Below are 20,204 nucleotides of genomic sequence, written 5' to 3' on the forward strand. Positions count from 1 at the left end.
TGCCAAGTGATAACAATTAAAGGTTTCTTTAACTGCTTCTAAGAAAAGGTGAATAATTTTCTTACAATTTAATAACAATCACTGAATAGTGATTCAGTATGTGTATAGAAATTGTACTTGACATCCTGCCAATTTGCCTAAAATTACAATATTTTCCAGTTTTTACTACAGAGTGTAAAGTGTTTGTTTTGCTTGCATTTAGAAAATGTTCTTCCTCTATAGAATTACTGTATACAGGTCTGTGAATCTGAATATTTTATACACACACACACAGGTATATTTGTTAACTGCAATTAAAGATCTCTAAAGATATATTACAAATCACTTCCCTTTTTTGGTTCTTAAGGCTTCTAAATCTATCTAGCTGCTTAATGTAGTTAGAAAAGTTATTCCCTTTCATCCCCACACACATGCACAGGTTAATAAATGTGGCACATTTGGTGCCTGTTTGTCTTGCCTTCTTTGCTTTATTTGACCAAAACACAACAACTTGTTCATAATTGTATTTGCCTATGGTCAAAAGCCCAAGCATTTTCATGTTTGGGAACTTCCACTGCACTAGTGGATTTTGTTGTAAGAAGTCTTTCTTTAAATCACTATTTCCACAGTGATTTCCAAAGTAGATGAACAGTAATAACGTGAATGAGTCAAAAGTGAGAGAACAAAAATGAAAGAGGGAACTTTCAGGAACACTATAATACCATTTTATCTTGAAATGTTATGAGATTAGAAAGCCCAGTCCTGGTGGCGCAGTGGTTGAGAGTCCGCCTGCCGATGCAGGGAACATGGGTTTGCGCCCCGGTCTGGGAAGATCCCACATGCCGCGGAGCGGCTGGACCCGTGAGCCATGGCTGCTGAGCCTGCGCGTCCGGAGCCTGTGCTCCGCAACGGGAGAGGCCACAACAGTGAGAGGCCTGCGTACCGCAAAAAAAAAAAAAAAAAAAAAAAGCCCAGTTTAGATTTATAAATTAGGTATTAGGTAGATAGATCTAGACCTATTTATCTACACACACATATGCATGCACAGGTACACACACAAGTTAGCTCTGCATTGGTATCACTTTTTTAAGTGTGTGTAATCTTCCATGGAGATCATTGCTGTCAGTTATGCATTATAGTGTATGTTTTTCTCAAAGTGACCATAGCAGAAATACTGTGTATCATGGTGATCATTTTGAAATATATAGAAATATCAAATCACTATGTAGTGTAACGAACTAATACAGTGTGCTAGGTCAATTATACTTCAAAAACAAACTCAGGAAAAGAATCAGATTTGTGGTTACTAGAGGCGGGGGGTTGGGGGGGGGAATTGGATGAAGGTAGTCAAAAGGCATAAACTTTCAGTTATAAGATAAATAAGTACTAGGGATGTAATGTGCAACATGATAAATATAATTAACACCGCTGTATATTATATATGAAAGTTGTTGAGAGAGTAAATCCTAAGAGTTCTCATCACAAGGAAATAACTTTTTTTCTATTTCTTTAATTTTGCATCTATATTGAGATGATGGGTGCTCACTAAACTTATTTCATGGTGTATGTAAGTCACATCATTATGCTATATATGTTAAACTTACATGGTGCTGTATGTCAATTATATCTCAGTAAAACTGGGAGAAGAAAAAGAAAAATACTATGTACTAGAAGAAAAGTCAGAATATCATGAGACAGGATAATACACTTAGGACTTTTCCCAGATTATATAACTTGCCTTGCCAAATTCTGACACATGGGAAACAGTGGCACAGCATGATAACCTGCATCAGGAATAGAATATATAAAGATTAAGGATCACTAACTTCCTTGAGTTAAAGACATTTTAAGGGACCACATGGAATATACATCAATATTAGAGTCTGGCTTCACAGTTGTTAAATAGTTTGTTTCCATTATTATGCTAGTGGTTTATGATTCCTACAATATGGAGATGTCTTTATAAAGAAGTTTTGAAAATTAAAAGTGTTATTGTTTATTACTAATGGGAACTGTGACATTTGATTGGCATCTTGAAAGAAGAGCGAGAGAGACTGGTCATGAGAGGTCATGCTAGGTGAAGGCATTAGCAGAGTGGACAAAGACAAGAGGAAGGAAAGAATGTAGTATGTCCAGGGAACATAGAGTCTCCACATTGTTGCCTCCTGCTCTCAGGAACCCAGTGGCACTGCCGCTTTCAGTTGTTCTTACCCACCTATCCTTCTGTTTCAGATTAATAGCATTAAATGTCTCCCCTTCTCCACAGCATAACAGCTTCTTCAGATTTAGTGCTCAGCTTTATTTTATTTAAATTTGATTGAGACATGCTTCTCTTCTAGAGAATCAATCTTCCTATCACTCTCTAGAAATCTTTATTTTTCTAGCATGCACTTACTTATTCATTTTGAAAAATGAAACTGAAATAATTTATAATTTAGGATTTTTCCTTTTAAATTTAATACTAACATTCTTTAAATAAAGCAAAAACAAGTAATAAGACAAACTGAGTGCTTTGATTTGTTTTTTTTCTCAGCAGCCCTATCTCTTTCTGTCAGTGGTTGTTTTCATTTCTGTTATTTTTCCAGTACTAGGCTGTTCTTTCTTTTCAGGTAGTAGATACTGGTGAATATATTGGCAATAAACATTTGCCTCATATCTCTGTCTCAGATATGAGGGCAAAATATTTAAGATATTTAACTGTTTGAAAAAATGATTTTAAAGCTTTTTACTCACTCCCAAAGAAATCTTGGGGGAAAAAAAGTATTCCTTTGCACATCTTTACGTTGACATCTAAAATTTTTTGGCATAAATCTTAAGTAATATTATTTACCCTATTATATCACTTTTGCAATAAAAATATGTTCAGGAATTTAAATGTAAAAAAAATTGGTTTAGATTGAGTATAAAATGTTTGTTGTGTCTATTGATCAAAAACGAACTGTTATAAAATTTGATAAATAATTACTTAAACATAAAGTAAAATTTTACTAGAAATGTATCTCTTAATGAGATAGAAGCTTTTTTCCCTTCCTAATTACCTTGTGAGTGAATTTTATTCCTAGAATGAGGCATAATTCAGCATCAACTTTATTTCTGTTTTTTATCTTATGAATGTAGATTGAAAATTCTTATTCAAATAAGTAAATTGGTAGGGATGGAAGGAGTTAATCATAGCATTGTCACTGAATTCTTCTCAGATATTTACCAAAATCACAAAAACTTGGCAAAGTTGTTTAGATCCTCCTATTTTTTTTGAAAGTAGAAAATTGGAAGCCATCTACAAAGATTTCTTATCAGTCATTATAGTTCAGTTTGACCCCGGTATTTCAGATTGCCCCTTTGAAGGGGGAAGAAGTATGCTTTTATTTATAAAGTGGAAAAACGGTGAGTATAAAAAGGAATGTGGGAACAGGATCAGAAGCAAAGCCCTTTTCCTCCTGCACTGTCTCTTCAGCATCCTCTATGAACAAAGCTTAACATAATGACAACTGTCAGAAGGGAATATATTTAAATGGCCCAAATCCATTTTCACAGAGCTTACAAAAACAGTGAATTTAGATCTGAGAAGCAATAATTGATTATTGGAACAGTCCATATTTTTGACTACTTGGATTCTGTATACACATTTCTACACACATTTCAACTGCCGTCCAACGACAGTACAGCTATATTTCTACCCAACAAGATACAGCTATTCTAACAAAAGAAGTTTTCACCTTTTCCCCAGAATGAACAGATGAACAGTCCCAAGAGTCATTGTATTCATCGCTGGCTATATTAATTACTTCATAAATTGTCAGTCATACTGAATATTCTCTTATATAAAGATTAAATTGTAAAGTTGACTGCTATATAAAATAAAAATGGGAAGGACGGGAAAAAAGAAAATGGTTAGTAGATACAGATAAATATATACATATAACAAGCAAATAGAAAATATGCAAAGCTACTAGTCCTTGTTTCTGTATTTGGTCACAGGCTGTAATTCATAGCTATAGTGTCTTTCTTCCTTATTTTCTCTGTCATCAGCAAGAATCTCACCTGGTTGGGATTCTTTACTTGGTGGTGTGACCCAAACCTACATTTCTCAAGAGTCTGTGTCCTCAATCATCCTGCCTTTTTTGGCTGCTGTAGTTTTCTGGTAACTTTATACTGTTGGGCATAGAAGTACTAAGAGATGTATACTCTATACTTGAAATTATCACAGGATTTTCAAGTAGAGGAAGGCTGGTTTGTGGAGGGTAAGCTACTCCTACTGGTACAAGGAGGCTCAGAGTGACATGGGGATTCAAAATAGTCAGTTTCATCTGAGTCCAACCAGATGTCCCCATTCTAAGTCTCAGAATCCTGTTTTTTAACCAATCAGTGATATAATTTTTGAGAAACTTGACTGAGAATTAATTTAATTTAAAATGTATGTTTGATTTTCAAAAGTAAGAGATTTTTTTCGGGGCTATCATGGACATGCTCTGGTTCTCATACCGTGCTTCACTTTGAGAGTTAATGGGCCCAAGTCTGTCACTTTCTCTTTGTAAGTGTGCAGGAGCGCTCAGAAGGATCCATCCCACATCACAGTTTTTATAGTCATCATTATTGCCATTAGGTCAGGTGCAGCAGCCACCTGGGTTCCCAAGACATGTGCTTTAGTTGGCACTTCATTGTGTTCAACCACAGTGATAGTTTAATTTTGATTCCACTGAAGACCATGGATTGATAGCACCCCTCTTCAGTTGGTAAAGAGCTCAGCAGTGAGCTCAAGCCCAAAAGCTCAACCAAACCAATCCCATTCTTACTTCATGGAATCATGCCTGATACCAGTTCTTTATCAGTCTGAGCTCAGTCACAGGGAGAAAACAATTAATTTGAATGGGGTAAGTTTAGTATAAAGAATTACTAACTATAGTTAGGCTACTAGGAAGTAAAGTGAATTCTAAAGAATATAGGAATAGTAGATTTAAGGAATAGCCTTAGGGCTGAGATGAAGCACTCCACCTCCCCACCCCCCAGGGCTGAAAGCTAGGCTGCATTGAAGAGGACACAACCATGGCTCTTAGAGAAGTGTTTATGCTATTATGCTGGCAGAACTTGCTGGAAATCTGCCCTCTGGATCTTGGCAAAAATCTACCTTTGGAGTGCTAAAGAAACTATTCACAGGGAAGAGACTAACTGGAAGCGCTCCTGCTACAAAACCACCCAAGATGGGTGCCAGGGGAAGCTGCTGGCCACCTTATACTGCAGCTGTCAGGCACTGGGGAAACTGCATGTGCTTCCGGATCCAAGTGCTGGAGAAACCTTTCATCACGCTGGAGGAGCCTGGCGCAGAAGCCGTCTGTGCTCCAGAAGCCCACAACAGGGAAGCCTCACACACTGCGCACTAGAACTAAACAGCCCATTCCTCCTGTGATGTCTCTCCAGCACCCTCTCCTGCAGAGCCTAAGATCATGGTAGCTGACAAAGGAAAAATATTTAAAGGGCCCAGATCTATTTTCACAGGACGGAGATGAAAGGTGAATTTGTCAGAGGCAATACTTCTATTACTGGCACACTGTTTTTCTTTTTGCAATATCTATCTGCAAATCCAGAGTCAAATTTGGTGTTCAATGTTATTAACTATGTTTATTAACTTTTATTACCGTGAATTTTTTTTGCTCGCTCTTTTTTTAGTCCTGACTTTGCTTTGGCCTTGGCCCTATCCTTTTTTGTAAGTCATCTCAAATCCTTTTTGGAAAGACAGTTGCTAAAATATCTTGGCTTGATCTTGAGGAGTATACAAAAGATTATGTTTGCCATCCAAGAGAACGCAATGTTAACCATCAGGCAGAAAGAATCCTATTCCTACCTAGGAAGCCTAGTTTGTTTATTTTTTATTGTGGTAACAGGCACATAATGTAAAATTTACTATTCTAACTACTTTTAAGTATATAGTTAAATGGCATTGTACATAAACAACCACATTCCCTCCTTTCCTCATCCTGTGGCAACCATCATTCTACTGTTTATCTTATGAATTTTACTACTTTAGGTACCTCATATCAGGTATACAATATTTATCCTAATGTAACTGGCCTATTTCACTTAGCATAATGCCTTCAGTGTTCATCCTTGTTTTAGCATGTGTCAGAATTCCCTTCTTTTTCAAGGTTGAATTCTACTCCATTGCATGTGTATACCACATTTTTCCAGCTTTATTGAGATGTATTTGACATGTAACATTGTGTAAGTTTAAGGTGTACAGTGTGTTGATTTGATACACATATATTGTGAAATTATCACAGTAGGATTGTTAACCTCCATCACCTCACATAACTACCATTTCTTTCTTGTGGTGAGAACATTTAAGATTTACTCTCTTACCAACTTTCAAGTATATAGTACAATTTGTTATCTATAATCACTTTGCTACCTTGGATCCCCAGAACTTACTCATAACTGGAAGTTTGTACCCTTTGACCAGTAACTGCCCATTTCCCCCAACTCCCAGTCTCTGGCAACCACCATTCTACTCTCTGTTTCTATGAGTTCACCTTTTTTAGATTCCACATATAAGTTATATTATACAGTATTTGTGTTTCTCTCTGTGACTTATTTCACTTAGCATAATGCCCTCAAGTTTCATCCATGTTGTCACAAATGGCATGATTTCCTTTTTTCTCGTGGCTAAATAATATTCCATTTTATAGATAGATATATAGATAGATCTATGCACACACACACACACACACACACACACACACACACCACACCACACCACACCTTCTTTATCCATTCATTCATAAGTGGATGCTTAGGTTGTTTCTATATCTTAGCTATTGTGAATAATACTACAGTGAAGATCCTGATTTTATTTCCTTTAGATAACTATCAAGAAGTGGGGTTGTTGGATCATATGGTAGTTCTATTTTTAATTTTGTGGGGGGGAACTTTCTGCTGTTTTCCATAGTGGCTGCATCAGTTAACATTCCCACCAACAGTGCATGAGGGTTCCCTTATATCCCCAGCTTTACCAACACCTTGATTTCTTGTCTTTTTCATGATAGCCATTCTAACAGGTGTGAGGTGGTATCTCATTGTGGTTTTGATTTGCATTTCCCTGATGATTAGTGATATTGAGCATCTGTTAGTGTACCTGTTGGCCTTTTGTATGTCTTCCTTGGAAAAATGTCTATTCAGTTCCTCTGCTCATTTTTTTATTGTTTGTTTTTTAGCTCTTAAGTTCCTTACGTGTTTTGAATATTGATCCCTTATCAGATACATGATTTGTAAATATTTTGTCCCACTTTGTAGCTAGGCTTTTCATTTTGTTGATTGGTTTTTTCCAATGCAGAAGCTTTTGAGTTTAATGTAGTCCACTTATTTATTTTTGCTTTTGTTGCTTATGCTTTAGTTGTCACATCCAGAAAATCATTGCCAAAACCAATGTCAAGGAACTTTTTCTCAGTATTTTCTTCTAGGAGTTTTATAGTTTCAGGCCTTATGTGTAAATTTTTATTCCATTTCAAGTTAATTTTTGTCAGTGGTGTAAGGTAGGGGTTCAGCTTTATGCATGTGATTATCCAGTTTTCCCAGTACCATTTACTGAAGAGATTATCCTTTCCCCATTGAGTATTCCTGGCTCCCTTATCAGTTGTTCGTATTTGCCAGGGTTTATTTCTGGTCTCTCGATTCTGTTATTTGGTCTATATGTCTGTTTTTATGCCAGTACCATACTGTTTTAATTACTATAGTTTTGTATACAGTTTGAAATCAGGAAATGTGACGGCTTCAGCTTTGGCTATTCAGGATAAGGATCTTTTGTGGTTCTGTACAGATTTTAAGATTTTTTTCTATTTCCATGAAAAATGCCATTGGAATTTTGATAGGGATTGCATTAAACCTGTATATTGCTTTAGGTAGTATGGACATTTTAACATATATTTTAATTCTTCCAATCCATGAACATGGGATGTCTTTGCATTATTCATGTCTTCTTTCAGCAAAGTGGTATAGTTTTCAGTGTATAGATCTTTCACCTCTTTGCTTGAGCTTATTCCTAAGTATTTTATTAAATTTTTTATGCTGTCATGAATGGGATTTTTTAAAATTTCTTTTTCAGATATTTTATTATTAATGTATAGAAACACAAGTGATTCCTATATGTTGATTTTGTATCCTGCAACTTTACTGAATTTGTTGATTAGTTCTAACTTTGTGTGTGTGTGTGTGGAGTCTAGGAATTTCTATATATATAAGATCTTATCTGCAAACAAAGACACTTTTACTTCTTCCTTTCCAATTTGATGCCTTTTATTTATTTTTCTTGCCTGATTACTTTGGCTAGGATTTCTGTACTATGTTTAATAGGAGTGGTGAGAGTGGGCACCCTTGTCTTGTTCTTGATTTTAGGGGGAAAACTTTCCACCTTTCACTGTTGATTATGATGTTAGCTGTGGGCTTTGTGTGCCTTTATTATGTTGAGGTATGTTCCTTCTATACCCATCTGTGAAAAGTTTTTATCATGAAAGGTTGCTGTGTTTTGTCAAATGAGTGTTTTCCTTTTCTTTTTCTTTTTCTTTTTTTGCATCTATTGGGATGATCATATGCATTTTATCTTTTCATTTTATAAATGTGCTGTATCATATTTATTGATTCATATGTGTTGATCCATCCTTGCATCCCAGGGATAAATATCACTTGATCATGGTGTGTGATCCGTTTATGTGCTGTTGAATATGGTCTGTTACTATTTTGTTGAGGATTTTTGCATCTATGTTCATCAGGATTATTGGGCTGTAACTTTCTTTTCTTGTACAGGCATACCTCGGAGATATTGCGGGTTTGGCTCCAGACCACCGCAGTAAAGTGAATATCACAATAAAGCAAGTCAACAAATTTTTTCATTTCCCAGTGCATATAAAAAGTTATGTTTACACTATACTTACTCTATTAAGTAGGCAATAGCATTATGTCTAGAAAAACAATGTATATACCTTAATTTTTAAATACTTCATTGCTAAAAACGCTAACTGTCATGCAAGGTTGCCACAAACCTTGAATTTGTAAATAACACAATATCTGTGAAGCGCAATGAAGCAGAACTCAATGAAGTAAGGTATGCCTCTTGTGTCATAAACTGGCTTTGCTATCAGAGTAATGCTGGACTCATAAAATGAGTTTGGGAGTGTTCCTCCTCCTCTTGAAAGAGTTTGAGAAGGATTGGCATTAATTCTTTAAATGTTTGGTAGAATTTCCCAGGGAAACCATCTGCTCCTGGGCTTTTCTGTTGGGGGAGATTTTTGATTACTCATTCATTCTCCCTGCTTGTATTGGTCTGTTCAGTATTTCTGTTTCTTTACGATTCATTCTTGGTAGGTTTTATGTTTCTCTTCTAATATATCCAATTTGTTGGTGTACAGTTATTCATGATAGTCTCCTCTGATACTTGTATTTCTGTGTTATCAGTTGTAATGTCTCCTCTTTCATTTATTATTTTATTTGGGTCTTTTGTCTTTTTTCTTAGTCTAACTAAAGGCTTGTCAATGTTACTTTTTCAAAAAAAAACAGGTGTTAGTTGGTATTTTCTATTTTTCTGGTCTCTACACTTTCTGCTCTGATCTTTGTTACTTCCTTCCTCCTGATAACTTTCAGCTTAGTTTCTTTTTCAGATATTTTGAAAAAAATTTTCAAACTATTTTCTACTTCCTTGAGGTGTAAAGTTAGGTTGTTTGGTATATTTCCTTTTTCTTAATGTAGGCATTTTTTTGCTATAAACTTCCCTCTTAGAACTGCTTTTGTTTTGTCCTGTAAGTTTTGGTATATTGTGTTTCCATTATTGTTTGTTTCAAGATATCTTCTGATTTCTTCTTTGCCTCATTGGTTGTTCAGGAGTGTGTTGTTTAATTTCCACATTTTTGTGAATTTTCCAGTTTTCTTCCTATTGTTGATTTTTCATTTCTTGCCATTTTGGACAGAAAAGATAATTGGTGTGATTTCAGTCTTCTCAAATTTGCCAAGACTTGTTTTGTGACATATATGATCTAACCTGGATAATGTTTCATGTGCATTCAAGAAGAATGTGTCTTCCGCTGCTGTTTTGTGGAATGTTCTGTATATGTCTGTTAGGTCCATTTTACCTAAAGTATAGTTCAAGTCCAATATTTCCTTTTTGTTTTCTGTCCGGATAATATCTCCATTATTGAAAGTGAAATATTGGACTCCCCTAATATCATATTGTTGTCTAATCTCACTTCAGATCTGTTTTTATTTGCTTAATATATTTAGTTGCTCTTTTTTTTGGGTACATATTCATTTATGATTGTTGTATTCTCTTGATGAGTTGATTCTGTATCATTGTATAATAATCTTCTTTGCCTCTTGTTACCATTTTTGGCTCAAAGTCTCTTTTGTCTGATATAAGTATAGCTGCCCCTGCTCTCTTTGGTTTCCACTTGAATGGAGTGTCTTTTTCCATCCCTTCATTTTGAGCCTATGTGTTTCCTTAAAGCTGAAGTGAGTCTCTTACAGGCAGCATGTAGTTGGGTCTTGTTTTTTTTTCCATTCACCACTGTATGCCTTTTGATTGGAGAATTTAGTCCATTTATATTAGAGTAACTATTGATAGATAAGAACTTACTAATGCCTTCTTATTATGTTGTCTGGCTGTTTTGTAGTTCCCTTGTTACTTTCTCCTTCTCTTATTGTCTCCTTTTGTGACTTGGTGATTTTTTTACCTTTTGTGAATCTAATGTAGACTTTTGCTTTGTGGTTACCATGAGGTTTACATAAAACATCTTAACAGCCTACTTTATGCTGATAACTTCAATTGCCTACAAAAACTTTACCCTTTTATTTCCCCACTCTTACGTTTTTGATGTCACAGTTTACCTTCTCTTATATTGAGTATTCATTAATAAGTTATTGTAGTATAATTATTTTTAATACTCTTGTCCTTTAACATTTATTCTTAGTGAAGTGGTTAATATATTACCATATTATGATATCAGAATATTCTGAATTTCACTATATATTGAATATTTATCTTTACCAACCACATTTTGTTCATCCATTCATCTGTGGATACTTGGTGTGTTTCTACCTTTTAGATCCTGTGATTATAGGTCCTATCTGCAGTTCTAACCTAATTGTAGCCATAAGGGCTAATCAAGCCACAAAAAGATGAGGGTGACTCGTACTAGATGGTCATATGATTTGCTGTTCTTTCCATTCCTGTTAGTGACTTTTTCCAGACATTTGAACTCCTAAATAAAGTTCACAACCCAGATAACCTAGGAATACAGGCATACCTCAGAGATATTCCAGGTTCAGTTCAAGAGCACTACAATAAAGTGAGTCACACAAATTTTTGGTTTCTCAGTGCATATAAAAGTTATGTTTACACTATACTGTAGTCAATTAAGTGTGCAATAGCAGTATGTCCCAAAAAAATGTACATTCCTGAATTAAAAAACACTTTATTGCTAAAAAATGCTAACCATCATCTTAGCCTTCAGTGAGTCATAGTAGTAACATCAAAGATCACTGATCACAGATCACCATAACAATTATAATAATATTGAAAAAGTTTTAAATATTGTGAGAATTACCAGAATGTGACACAGAGACATGAAGTGAGAAATGCTGTTGGAAAAAGTGGCACTGATAGATTTGTTTGAGCCAGGATTGCCAGAAACCTTCAATTTGTAAAAACATGCAGTACCTGCAAAGTGCAATAAAATGAGTTGTGCCAGTACTAGTGAACCAGTAATGTGGGTGTGCTGACTCTATACCAGTAGTAGATACAGCCGTTCAGAAATGCATTATTTGCTTCCCTGCCTTGAACATCTTGTAACCTTGGCCACATTTTATATTTCATGAGTTGAACCTGTTCAAAGTATTTATTTTCTTTCATGTTATTGATCTCATATATAAGCTCATAAGTTGGAAGAGGTAACCACTCTTGAAAATATAAGTATGATGGACAAGTAAATGGTTATTGAGACAAGATAGATTTTTGTTGTACTTGTGAAAAGTAGGGATTTTTTTTTCCTGTGTTTTTTGATTTTTTGGTTTGGTGATGGTTCCTTTTGGAAGGAGGCAAAAAGGGCAGGGACTGAAGCAAAAGAAACCAGTAGGAAGAGGATAATGGTGGATATAATTTTGGAAGATACCTTTAAAAATAGTTTTTCATTACTGTTTTAAAAAGTGTTTCCTAACAAAGAAATGCGACTTTTCATTTTCAGACTGCCCTGGCACATTTAGAGTCTCTTGCAGTGGATGTTGAGGTGGCCAATCCACCAGCCAGTAAGGAGAGCATTGATGGTCTTCCAGAGACCCTTGTTCTTGAAGATCACACTGGTAAGGGCAAAGTTGATCTCTAATGTTGAACGACACTTTGCATATTCAAGTATATTACCAATGCACCTAGAAGATAAAATAGTGACTGTCAGAAACTTTCATTAGATTTTGTATGAAACCTAATTCAGACAAACTTTTACCTAGTGGAATTTTTTAATTTATCAAGTGATAGGCTGGGACAACTTTTCTACAAAAGCAATGTTTATTAAATTCCAAATTGTCATGTATTAAGCTGAAACACTTTTGCCAATTAATTCACCGAAGTCTGGTTCTTTTGTCTTTCATAGGTGTTGTCTATGAGTTAATATGTTGGTTTTCAATTTTATTAAAATTGAACTTCATGGGATTGATAAATCAAATTATTTGTTTTCAGCTATTGGTCAGGAGCAATGCTGTCCAATCTGTTGCAGTGAGTATATTAAGGATGATATAGCAACAGAGTTACCCTGTCATCATTTCTTTCACAAACCTTGTGTCTCAATTTGGCTGCAGAAGGTGAGTTGCAGATTTACTTTTTTAAAGTTAATAGTTTCTCCTACAAGTTAATGATGATAGTAGTGTCTTTTAAGCCTATTTTATTTAGCTACATACTCGTAGTAATTTTTAATTCAGTGTTTAAAATTAGTTACCTTTTAATGATTACAGATTAATGATATATCAGACTATTTTACCTTACTAACATTGTCTAAAAACAATATAGGCAAATGATTTTAGGATAAAGCTAATTAGATCTTTGATTATATCCCTGAAATTTGATGTTTTCAAAAATATCTTAAGCAAAGAAGCCTTTAGGACTACTCAGAGTACTATAACAGTGTACAGATATTCTGCTAATATGAGATGGTATCTTTAAAAATGTATATGAGGAAAAGCAACAAGATCCTACCATATAGCACAGGGAACTATATTTAATATCCTGGGATAAACTGTAATGGCAAAGAATATGAAAAAGAATATATATATGTATAACTGAATCACTTTGCTATATAGCAAAAATTAACACAACATTGGAAATCAACTGTACTACAAGAAAATAATTTTAAAAATTAAAATGTATATGATAAATATTTAATAACCTACCAAGTAGCTCCTATTCAAATTTTTATATACTGTTTTTCAATGTTTACCCAATAATTTTTAAGTATATTTGAATTACTTAAGAAAAAAAAGGTTTTACTTACATCTTCACAGTGAATTCTATTCTTGCATAAAGGATATTTACATGTAGTTCAGTAGAAATTCCCAAATCACATTCCCAGCTTAATTACTTACGGATATGGCTCCCTTTCTTCTCTATAAGCACTCCCTTCCTTCTCTCTTCTCTTATTTCCTACCCTCTCCTTTCTCCCTTCTTTTCTTTCCTTTCTCTTTCTTTGCTGTTGCTCCCCCTCTACTGCTACTTCATCTTTGTCAAAACTCTAGTTGGTATCTAAAATCCAGTGCAGAAATGTTCATGATTCCTTTATAAAATCTAAAGTTTCGGGCTTCCCTGGTGGCGCAGTGGTTGAGAGTCCACCTGCCGATATAGGGGACGCGGGTTCGTGCCCCGGTCCGGGAGGATCCCACATGCCGCGGAGTGGCTGGGCCCGTGAGCCATGGCCGCTGAGCCTGTGCGTCCGGAGCCTGTGCTCCGCAATGGGAGAGGCCACAACAGTGAGAGGCCCGCGTACCACAAAAAAAAAAAAAAAAAAAAAGTAAAAAATCTAAAGTTTCTGTCTAGGCTTTCCAGGCCTTCTGTGATCTAGTCTATCTCATCAGATTTACTCCTCTGTACATTTACTCATGTTTGCTTAGCCTGGTGTGATCTTCCCCTTACTGTAAGAATAGATGATCTAGGTAGGTCCGCTTAAATTCGACCTTTTCTATCCTTAATATCCTCTTTTTTAAACTCCCACAATAGTATCAGAGCCTTAAGAAGGATCTGGTGTTGTCTGTGCCTGCTCTGTGTCAGGTATCGCTGGATGATTGATGTGTGTTTTCCCATTTAATCCTAACAGTAACTCTGGGACATATTGGTATCCTTATTCTCATTTTCCAATCATTGTTATTCATCCAAGGTTACACAGCTAGTGTGTGGTTGATTGAGACTATACTCATACTCTTGACTCTAAAATGTTGCTCTTTTGGCCCCATCTGTATGGCAAGTGCACAATAAATGTTTGCTGAATTAAATTCTTGAATTGTAAATATTATGTATGTTGTACATCTTGAATTGTCATTGATTTTGCTTTAACCCAAGGTAATAATCTCTTTAGTCTGTCTCCTGTCAGGAAGCAGCTTATTGTGAAGCCTTTCCTCTAGGGAGAAGGTTTCCAGGTTCTGAATCTTTGTCACCTTCAATAGCCTGATTTCTTCAACCTTTTTTCTATCTGAGAGATCTCTGGGAAAAAGACAAGATTTGGGAGGGGATAACATATCGCCAGATGACACATCTCTATAACCTTCCATTGGTCCTAAAATAATGTACTCCCAGTCTAACTGCTTTCGTTCCACCTTCCCTCATTGATTTGTTTTATCATTTAGAAGGCACCTAACTCTCCATATCTTTTTGAAAAGGAAGTATATGGCTTATAAAGAAGGTCTGCGGTCCATCTGCTTTGACATATCTGTGCTACACTAAAGTAAGGCTTTGGTATATATGAGGAAGGTCCTAGGGGGATAATTTGGTGTAATAAATATGTGAATTAATTAGGTCTCTGGTTTCTCTAATATATGCATTCAGTGCAGGTGAAAACATGCCCTGTGAATCCTTGCTCACCCCTGTAGCACCAGTGCCAAGTGGAGCATGTAGTAGACTCTTAATTAATACTCACTACATGAAAGATGAGTGACCTAAAAGATGCAAACATGATTAGGAGACACTGTTTACCCTCAGAGAAATTGAGGCTGATTGGGATGAAGAGGAAATAGCATCAAAATTTTGCCTCTCTGTACTGTGTGGATTTGAAGTTTATTTGGTTTTGTTTTTAAGTTATTTGACTTGTTTTGAGGATAATGATACTGCTCTGATACTTTGTAGCAGTTAAGATCTTTCCATTGGCTGTGAACTTGTTTTTTTCTCCCCCCAGTCAGGGACGTGCCCTGTGTGCCGCCGTCATTTCCCACCTGCTGTGATGGAAACACCTGCAGCTGCTTCCTCTGAGCCTGATCATGATGCCCCACCTGCAAATGACAGTACTGCAGAAGCCCCCTAAGCCTGAACACTTGAATGAGATCGGTCTATCCAAGTAAATCTGCAGATCCTTCTAAAATATGATGTGCAAATAATTATATATAAATATATTTAAAATGCTATATATAGTCTATGCCATAGTTTAGAAAGAGAATATTAACCTTTCTAAACTAAATTTAGGTTTGCAGAAAGTACTAAACATTTTCAAGCTGAATGTTGAAGTAGTGCGTTCATTTTCTTTAGTTTAATATGTTATTAATTGTAATGTCAAGCTTATTGATTAACTTGATCCAGAAGAAATAATCATCTGTGTGGCACACATTATTGGTTTTGTCTGAAGTACTGCCACTAAGTGATTATAATTAAGTTTTCCTATTTGCATCAAATGTGAAGATTGTGATCACAACAGTAGTAAAATTTGGTTTCGTTGGAAATAAAAAAGAATTCTAAAGCATGCTTTTTCATTGGTCCCTTTGCTTTTGCTTCATCAAAACCTCTTGGTTCATAATACTGAGTGGTTTTGTAAGAAGATAACTTACTCTTTCATCTTTGTTTAAAATTAGGACTTTTTAGAATGCCAAACAAAACTTCTGGCTAGAGCATCACAAAATTTTAAAATCTTAAATGTAATCTCCTTGAAATGGTTAGGTAGTAAAATAAGTTATTATATTTGAAATGGTGGATGTGCTTAAAGTAAGGTTAGTAAAGCATATAAACAATCTCATGTGTTCAGTGCTTGGTACAGTGAGATGAATTAGATGGCCTTATGAAGTCCTTTCTATTTGGTTAAAATTATACTTGAAGGTCCAGAACACTCATGGCACATTTGTGTAATAAACACTGGATATAGTTAAAGGTAATTTTGGCTCTGAAATATTTTGGAAAGTCTGAAAACAAGCATAAAGTGTTTTAAAACACTCACTCTGTTGTATCCCGAAGGAAAATCTGAATCCTTAAAAAACTAGAAGAATTAATTGTGCTGTCTTGTATAAAGCATAAAACTGATGGGGTCCAGGACAGATTTGGCCATACCTTTTTACAACATATCTAAACCTTACTGTGTTATAATTTATTATTTTAAAATATTGTTGAACAAGGATTAGTCATACTACATTATCAGCCTTTGTTTCTTTACACTAATTTATTTTGGGAAAATTATGCACCTGGAACTAAAATAAAAACAAGTAATTAAGCCATGGGTGAAAAAGGAATAGATTGTATGATTGCCTAGTGATTGTATGAACAGAACTGAACAGGTTCCGTTCTTAATTTCCTTTCTCTAAAAGAGAAAAGAAGATGCTGACCTCACATTTATCCTCTGAAAGAGATCTGTTCACAAGCTTTTACAAAAGTGAGGAAATCAGCTTTCCTTACTTTACTTTTTTTTTAATGGGAAATTTGACCCACAGGGTCATCTTTGTAATCATGTAACCAAAGTAAGAGTGCACAGCTTTCTGTTTAGGTGATCACACCCAGTAGGCAAGTATGTATCAACATGGACATAATATTAATTTACAGATGTGATTAGGTATCAACACCAGAGAATGATGGGTGTTAGAATGCCACATTTGAGCAAGTAAAATAGTAAAACACATAGTGAGTGTACATCTATCCAAGTAGTACAATGATGATTTAGTTTAGACACATAAAAAGAATGTTTATATGGCTTCCCAAATGCAAAATTACATTTTATTTGTGTAATCTCTCTGCATATTTATATTCCACCTCTTTTCTTCATTCTTAAAAATAAATGAATTTTCACTGTTGGCACATTTGAGGCTTAAATATAAGGAACATAACACTTGCATTCTAATTTTTGCATATATTGTAAATGTGTCTGGTACTTACAACAAAATACTGTGTATCGTTTTATGGGTAAAACAAAACTGAACATTGCATGCATGTAATGTGGTGACTTTGTAATTTAGGGGTTCTTTGGGGCTTCTGTGACTTTGGAAATGCTTACATTCAAGCCTTAATGTTGCATTAGGTAGCATGTTTTCCTTCTGATGTATATAGTCACTGTTGTATAAACTAATCATTGCTTGTTTTCTACTCTGTGATCTTTCCATACCGTATTTCATTGATGATCAGTTAGTGTCAAGGAGTCAAATCAAATTAAAATTAATTCTCATGTGTATATTGTGGAAATCTGTGGCTAGTGTGATTCTTATTGTTGTTGTTTCCTTTAAATAATTATGATCAGTTGTGACACTTAGTGGTTAAACTGACATTGTTACAGATTTCTCTGTAATAAGCCACACACATTATATTTAGGCAGTGTAAAGGGACCTTGGTTTTCTCTTCCTAGATAGCAGCTGTCCCAAAGAAAATATTTCTTCTTTGGCTGTTAAGATTTAACTATTATCTGCCAGTTGTTAAGAGGTTTTGGTTCCAAATTCAACCAGCAGTGTTGAGAGCTGAACTTAAGATAGCTGTTGTACTTTTTGCTTTCCATCTGTTTCTGCCCTTCATTCTTGGCTCCCTACTATCTGTAAACAGCTGCTATGAAGGAGAAAAGTTGAATAAGAATTGGCTTAAAAATTCTTTTAAAAAGAAAATTGAGGTTTTAGAATTTTCATTGTAACAAGCTGATAGAAGCTGAGGCTGACAAGTTAGGACACCTAAATATTGTTTGATCACGTCTTGGCTCCTTTTGAAAAAGTAAAGAATATATGAAGGTAAATTAGAAATATAAATATTAATAAAAGTACTGTTTCTCTTATTTCTCTATTATATGTTAAGTGACTTGACCTAATAATTTTATTTTTTTAAACGTCGTCTTCTTTCTTGTAATTTGAATGCTGATATTTAAAGGTAGATCTATGTGGTTTTCTTTCGTGTTTCTTAATTGTTTATCTCTAAGCTAATTAACTCTTATTTGTGATCTGCATTTATATATAAACTGTTAAATATATGTGAACTGTTAAAATGGAATGCAAGTTTTTCAAAAGCCCAGGTCTAAACGTAATGATTGGTTTATTGTTCTACAACCCCAATCCATCATTTCTCGTGTAAATCATAAACAATAAACAGGATATACTCAGTGGTCATTTCTAATATTTAATTGTGTAGCCTTATCACTTCTATAATGTAACCCCCTGGAGGATTTAGTGTTTATAGCAAAGTACACAGCTACTAAGGAAGTCTGGAATAGGCTCCTGAGCACGTGATTTTATACTCCTTTAACTGTGATCTAAGAAGGAAAACCCTAAAAGAGACCTCAGCTGTACAGAAGTGGTTGATGGACTTCCAGAGTTGGAGCCACTCAGCACCCCTACAAGGGTTGGATTTCGTTAGAAAAGTATCACCCAAATATTCCTATAAATAGCACATATGTGAAGCTAGGCAGAAAAGTCCTGTCTCTTCTGTGTGACCACCTCTTCCTGTCTTCCCTCAGGCTTCACACTTTTCTCAGATCTTGCATGATATCTATTCTAGACCAGCCTGGCATTGGCTATTCCCATCCCTCACTTAAAATGTGTTGCTCAGAACTAAACACAGTTCCTCTGACTAGAGCAAGGTCCAGAAGCATTATTGCCAACATCAAAGTGACTCTCATATGACTGTTATGACTCGTATATGTTGATAGTATTATCATTACCATCATTATTAGGCAAGCGTAGCACGTTGTTGTCTCTTGCTAAACTTCAAGGTATTGCTGGTAAGCCAAGTCTGTTCCTAATAATTACTTACACAATTTCTTCTTAACCTAATTGGACTACATTCATCCTTACTAAATTTAACTTGTAAAGGTCCATATGAATTCTGATTCTTCTCTCATCCTGCATCAGTCCCAATTTTGATGAAGTATGCCTTTGGTGTTTAGTGGCTTTGTCCAAGTTACTGATAAATACTGAATAGAACAGGATGAAATACAGACCCTCTTCAGAATGCCACTGTAGACTGCCCTCTAGATGACTTTGATCCACCAGTCAGTACTCTGGGTACAGTTGTTGAAGCAACTACCAGTCACTTAAGTGCTTTTGTTTCTTCATGGTTCCTAAAAGGACACCGTAAGAAATTTTGTCCTGTTTGGTCGACAAGCACTATGGAAGTAGCCTAATCTGCTAGTATATTAAATCAAGAAAGCAAATGACGTTAGCTGGAAATGCTTCACTCTTAGTGAAACCATGCAACCTCCTTTTCTAACTGCTCACATGCCATCTGTTCATCTTCTCTAGAATTTGATAAGTGATCAATGTCAACCTCATTTTTCTAATTTTTGGAATCTTCCTTTTTTCCTCTCAAAAATTAATGATATTTGAAGTAACATGACCTTGACAAGTCACTTACTCACTCTGCTTCTGTTTTCTCTATAAAGACTAAATTAAAGGTTCAGTACTCCTGTTTGTGCATGGGTAAAGGTTTGAAAAAAATGTTCTTTGTTGATGTGCAAAGTCATGGGGAATAAAAAAGCATCTTAATCACCTCTCAGGAGCGGAAAGAATTTGACACGGAAACTTTATTAAATCAAAAGAAATAAAATGTAATTAATGTCAGTTTTACTAAAAGGCTACATGCCTGGATGTGGCAGTTTATTCCATTTTGTATTCTTAGTATATAATCAATATGCAGTTTTTTAGTAAATATTAAGAGAGGGGAGGTCTTTATCTTATTTTTTTTGGAAAGATAATACCTTTTAGCCATTCACTGTCAGTAAGAGAAATTATGCAAGCCACCATTATTTCTTTTCCTTTGATTATAAAGCAGCAATTCTTAA

General features: G+C 35.1%; 1 protein-coding gene across 1 annotated transcript in view; it reads left to right on the forward strand.

Annotated features, from left to right (window-relative positions):
* Positions 1-18,543, forward strand: part of PJA2 (praja ring finger ubiquitin ligase 2) — a 79,331-nt gene extending 60,788 nt beyond the window's left edge. The window contains exons 8-10 of the mRNA XM_004267440.4: positions 12,195-12,309; positions 12,683-12,804; positions 15,378-18,543. Coding sequence (XP_004267488.1) covers positions 12,195-12,309; positions 12,683-12,804; positions 15,378-15,503 — 363 coding nt within the window. The 3' untranslated portion in view covers positions 15,504-18,543. The remainder of the gene's footprint in view (positions 1-12,194; positions 12,310-12,682; positions 12,805-15,377) is intronic.
* The last annotated feature ends 1,661 nt before the right edge of the window (positions 18,544-20,204 follow it).

Source organism: Orcinus orca, chromosome 3 (genome assembly GCF_937001465.1).
Source record: "Orcinus orca chromosome 3, mOrcOrc1.1, whole genome shotgun sequence".
NCBI classification, from domain to species: domain Eukaryota; kingdom Metazoa; phylum Chordata; class Mammalia; order Artiodactyla; family Delphinidae; genus Orcinus; species Orcinus orca.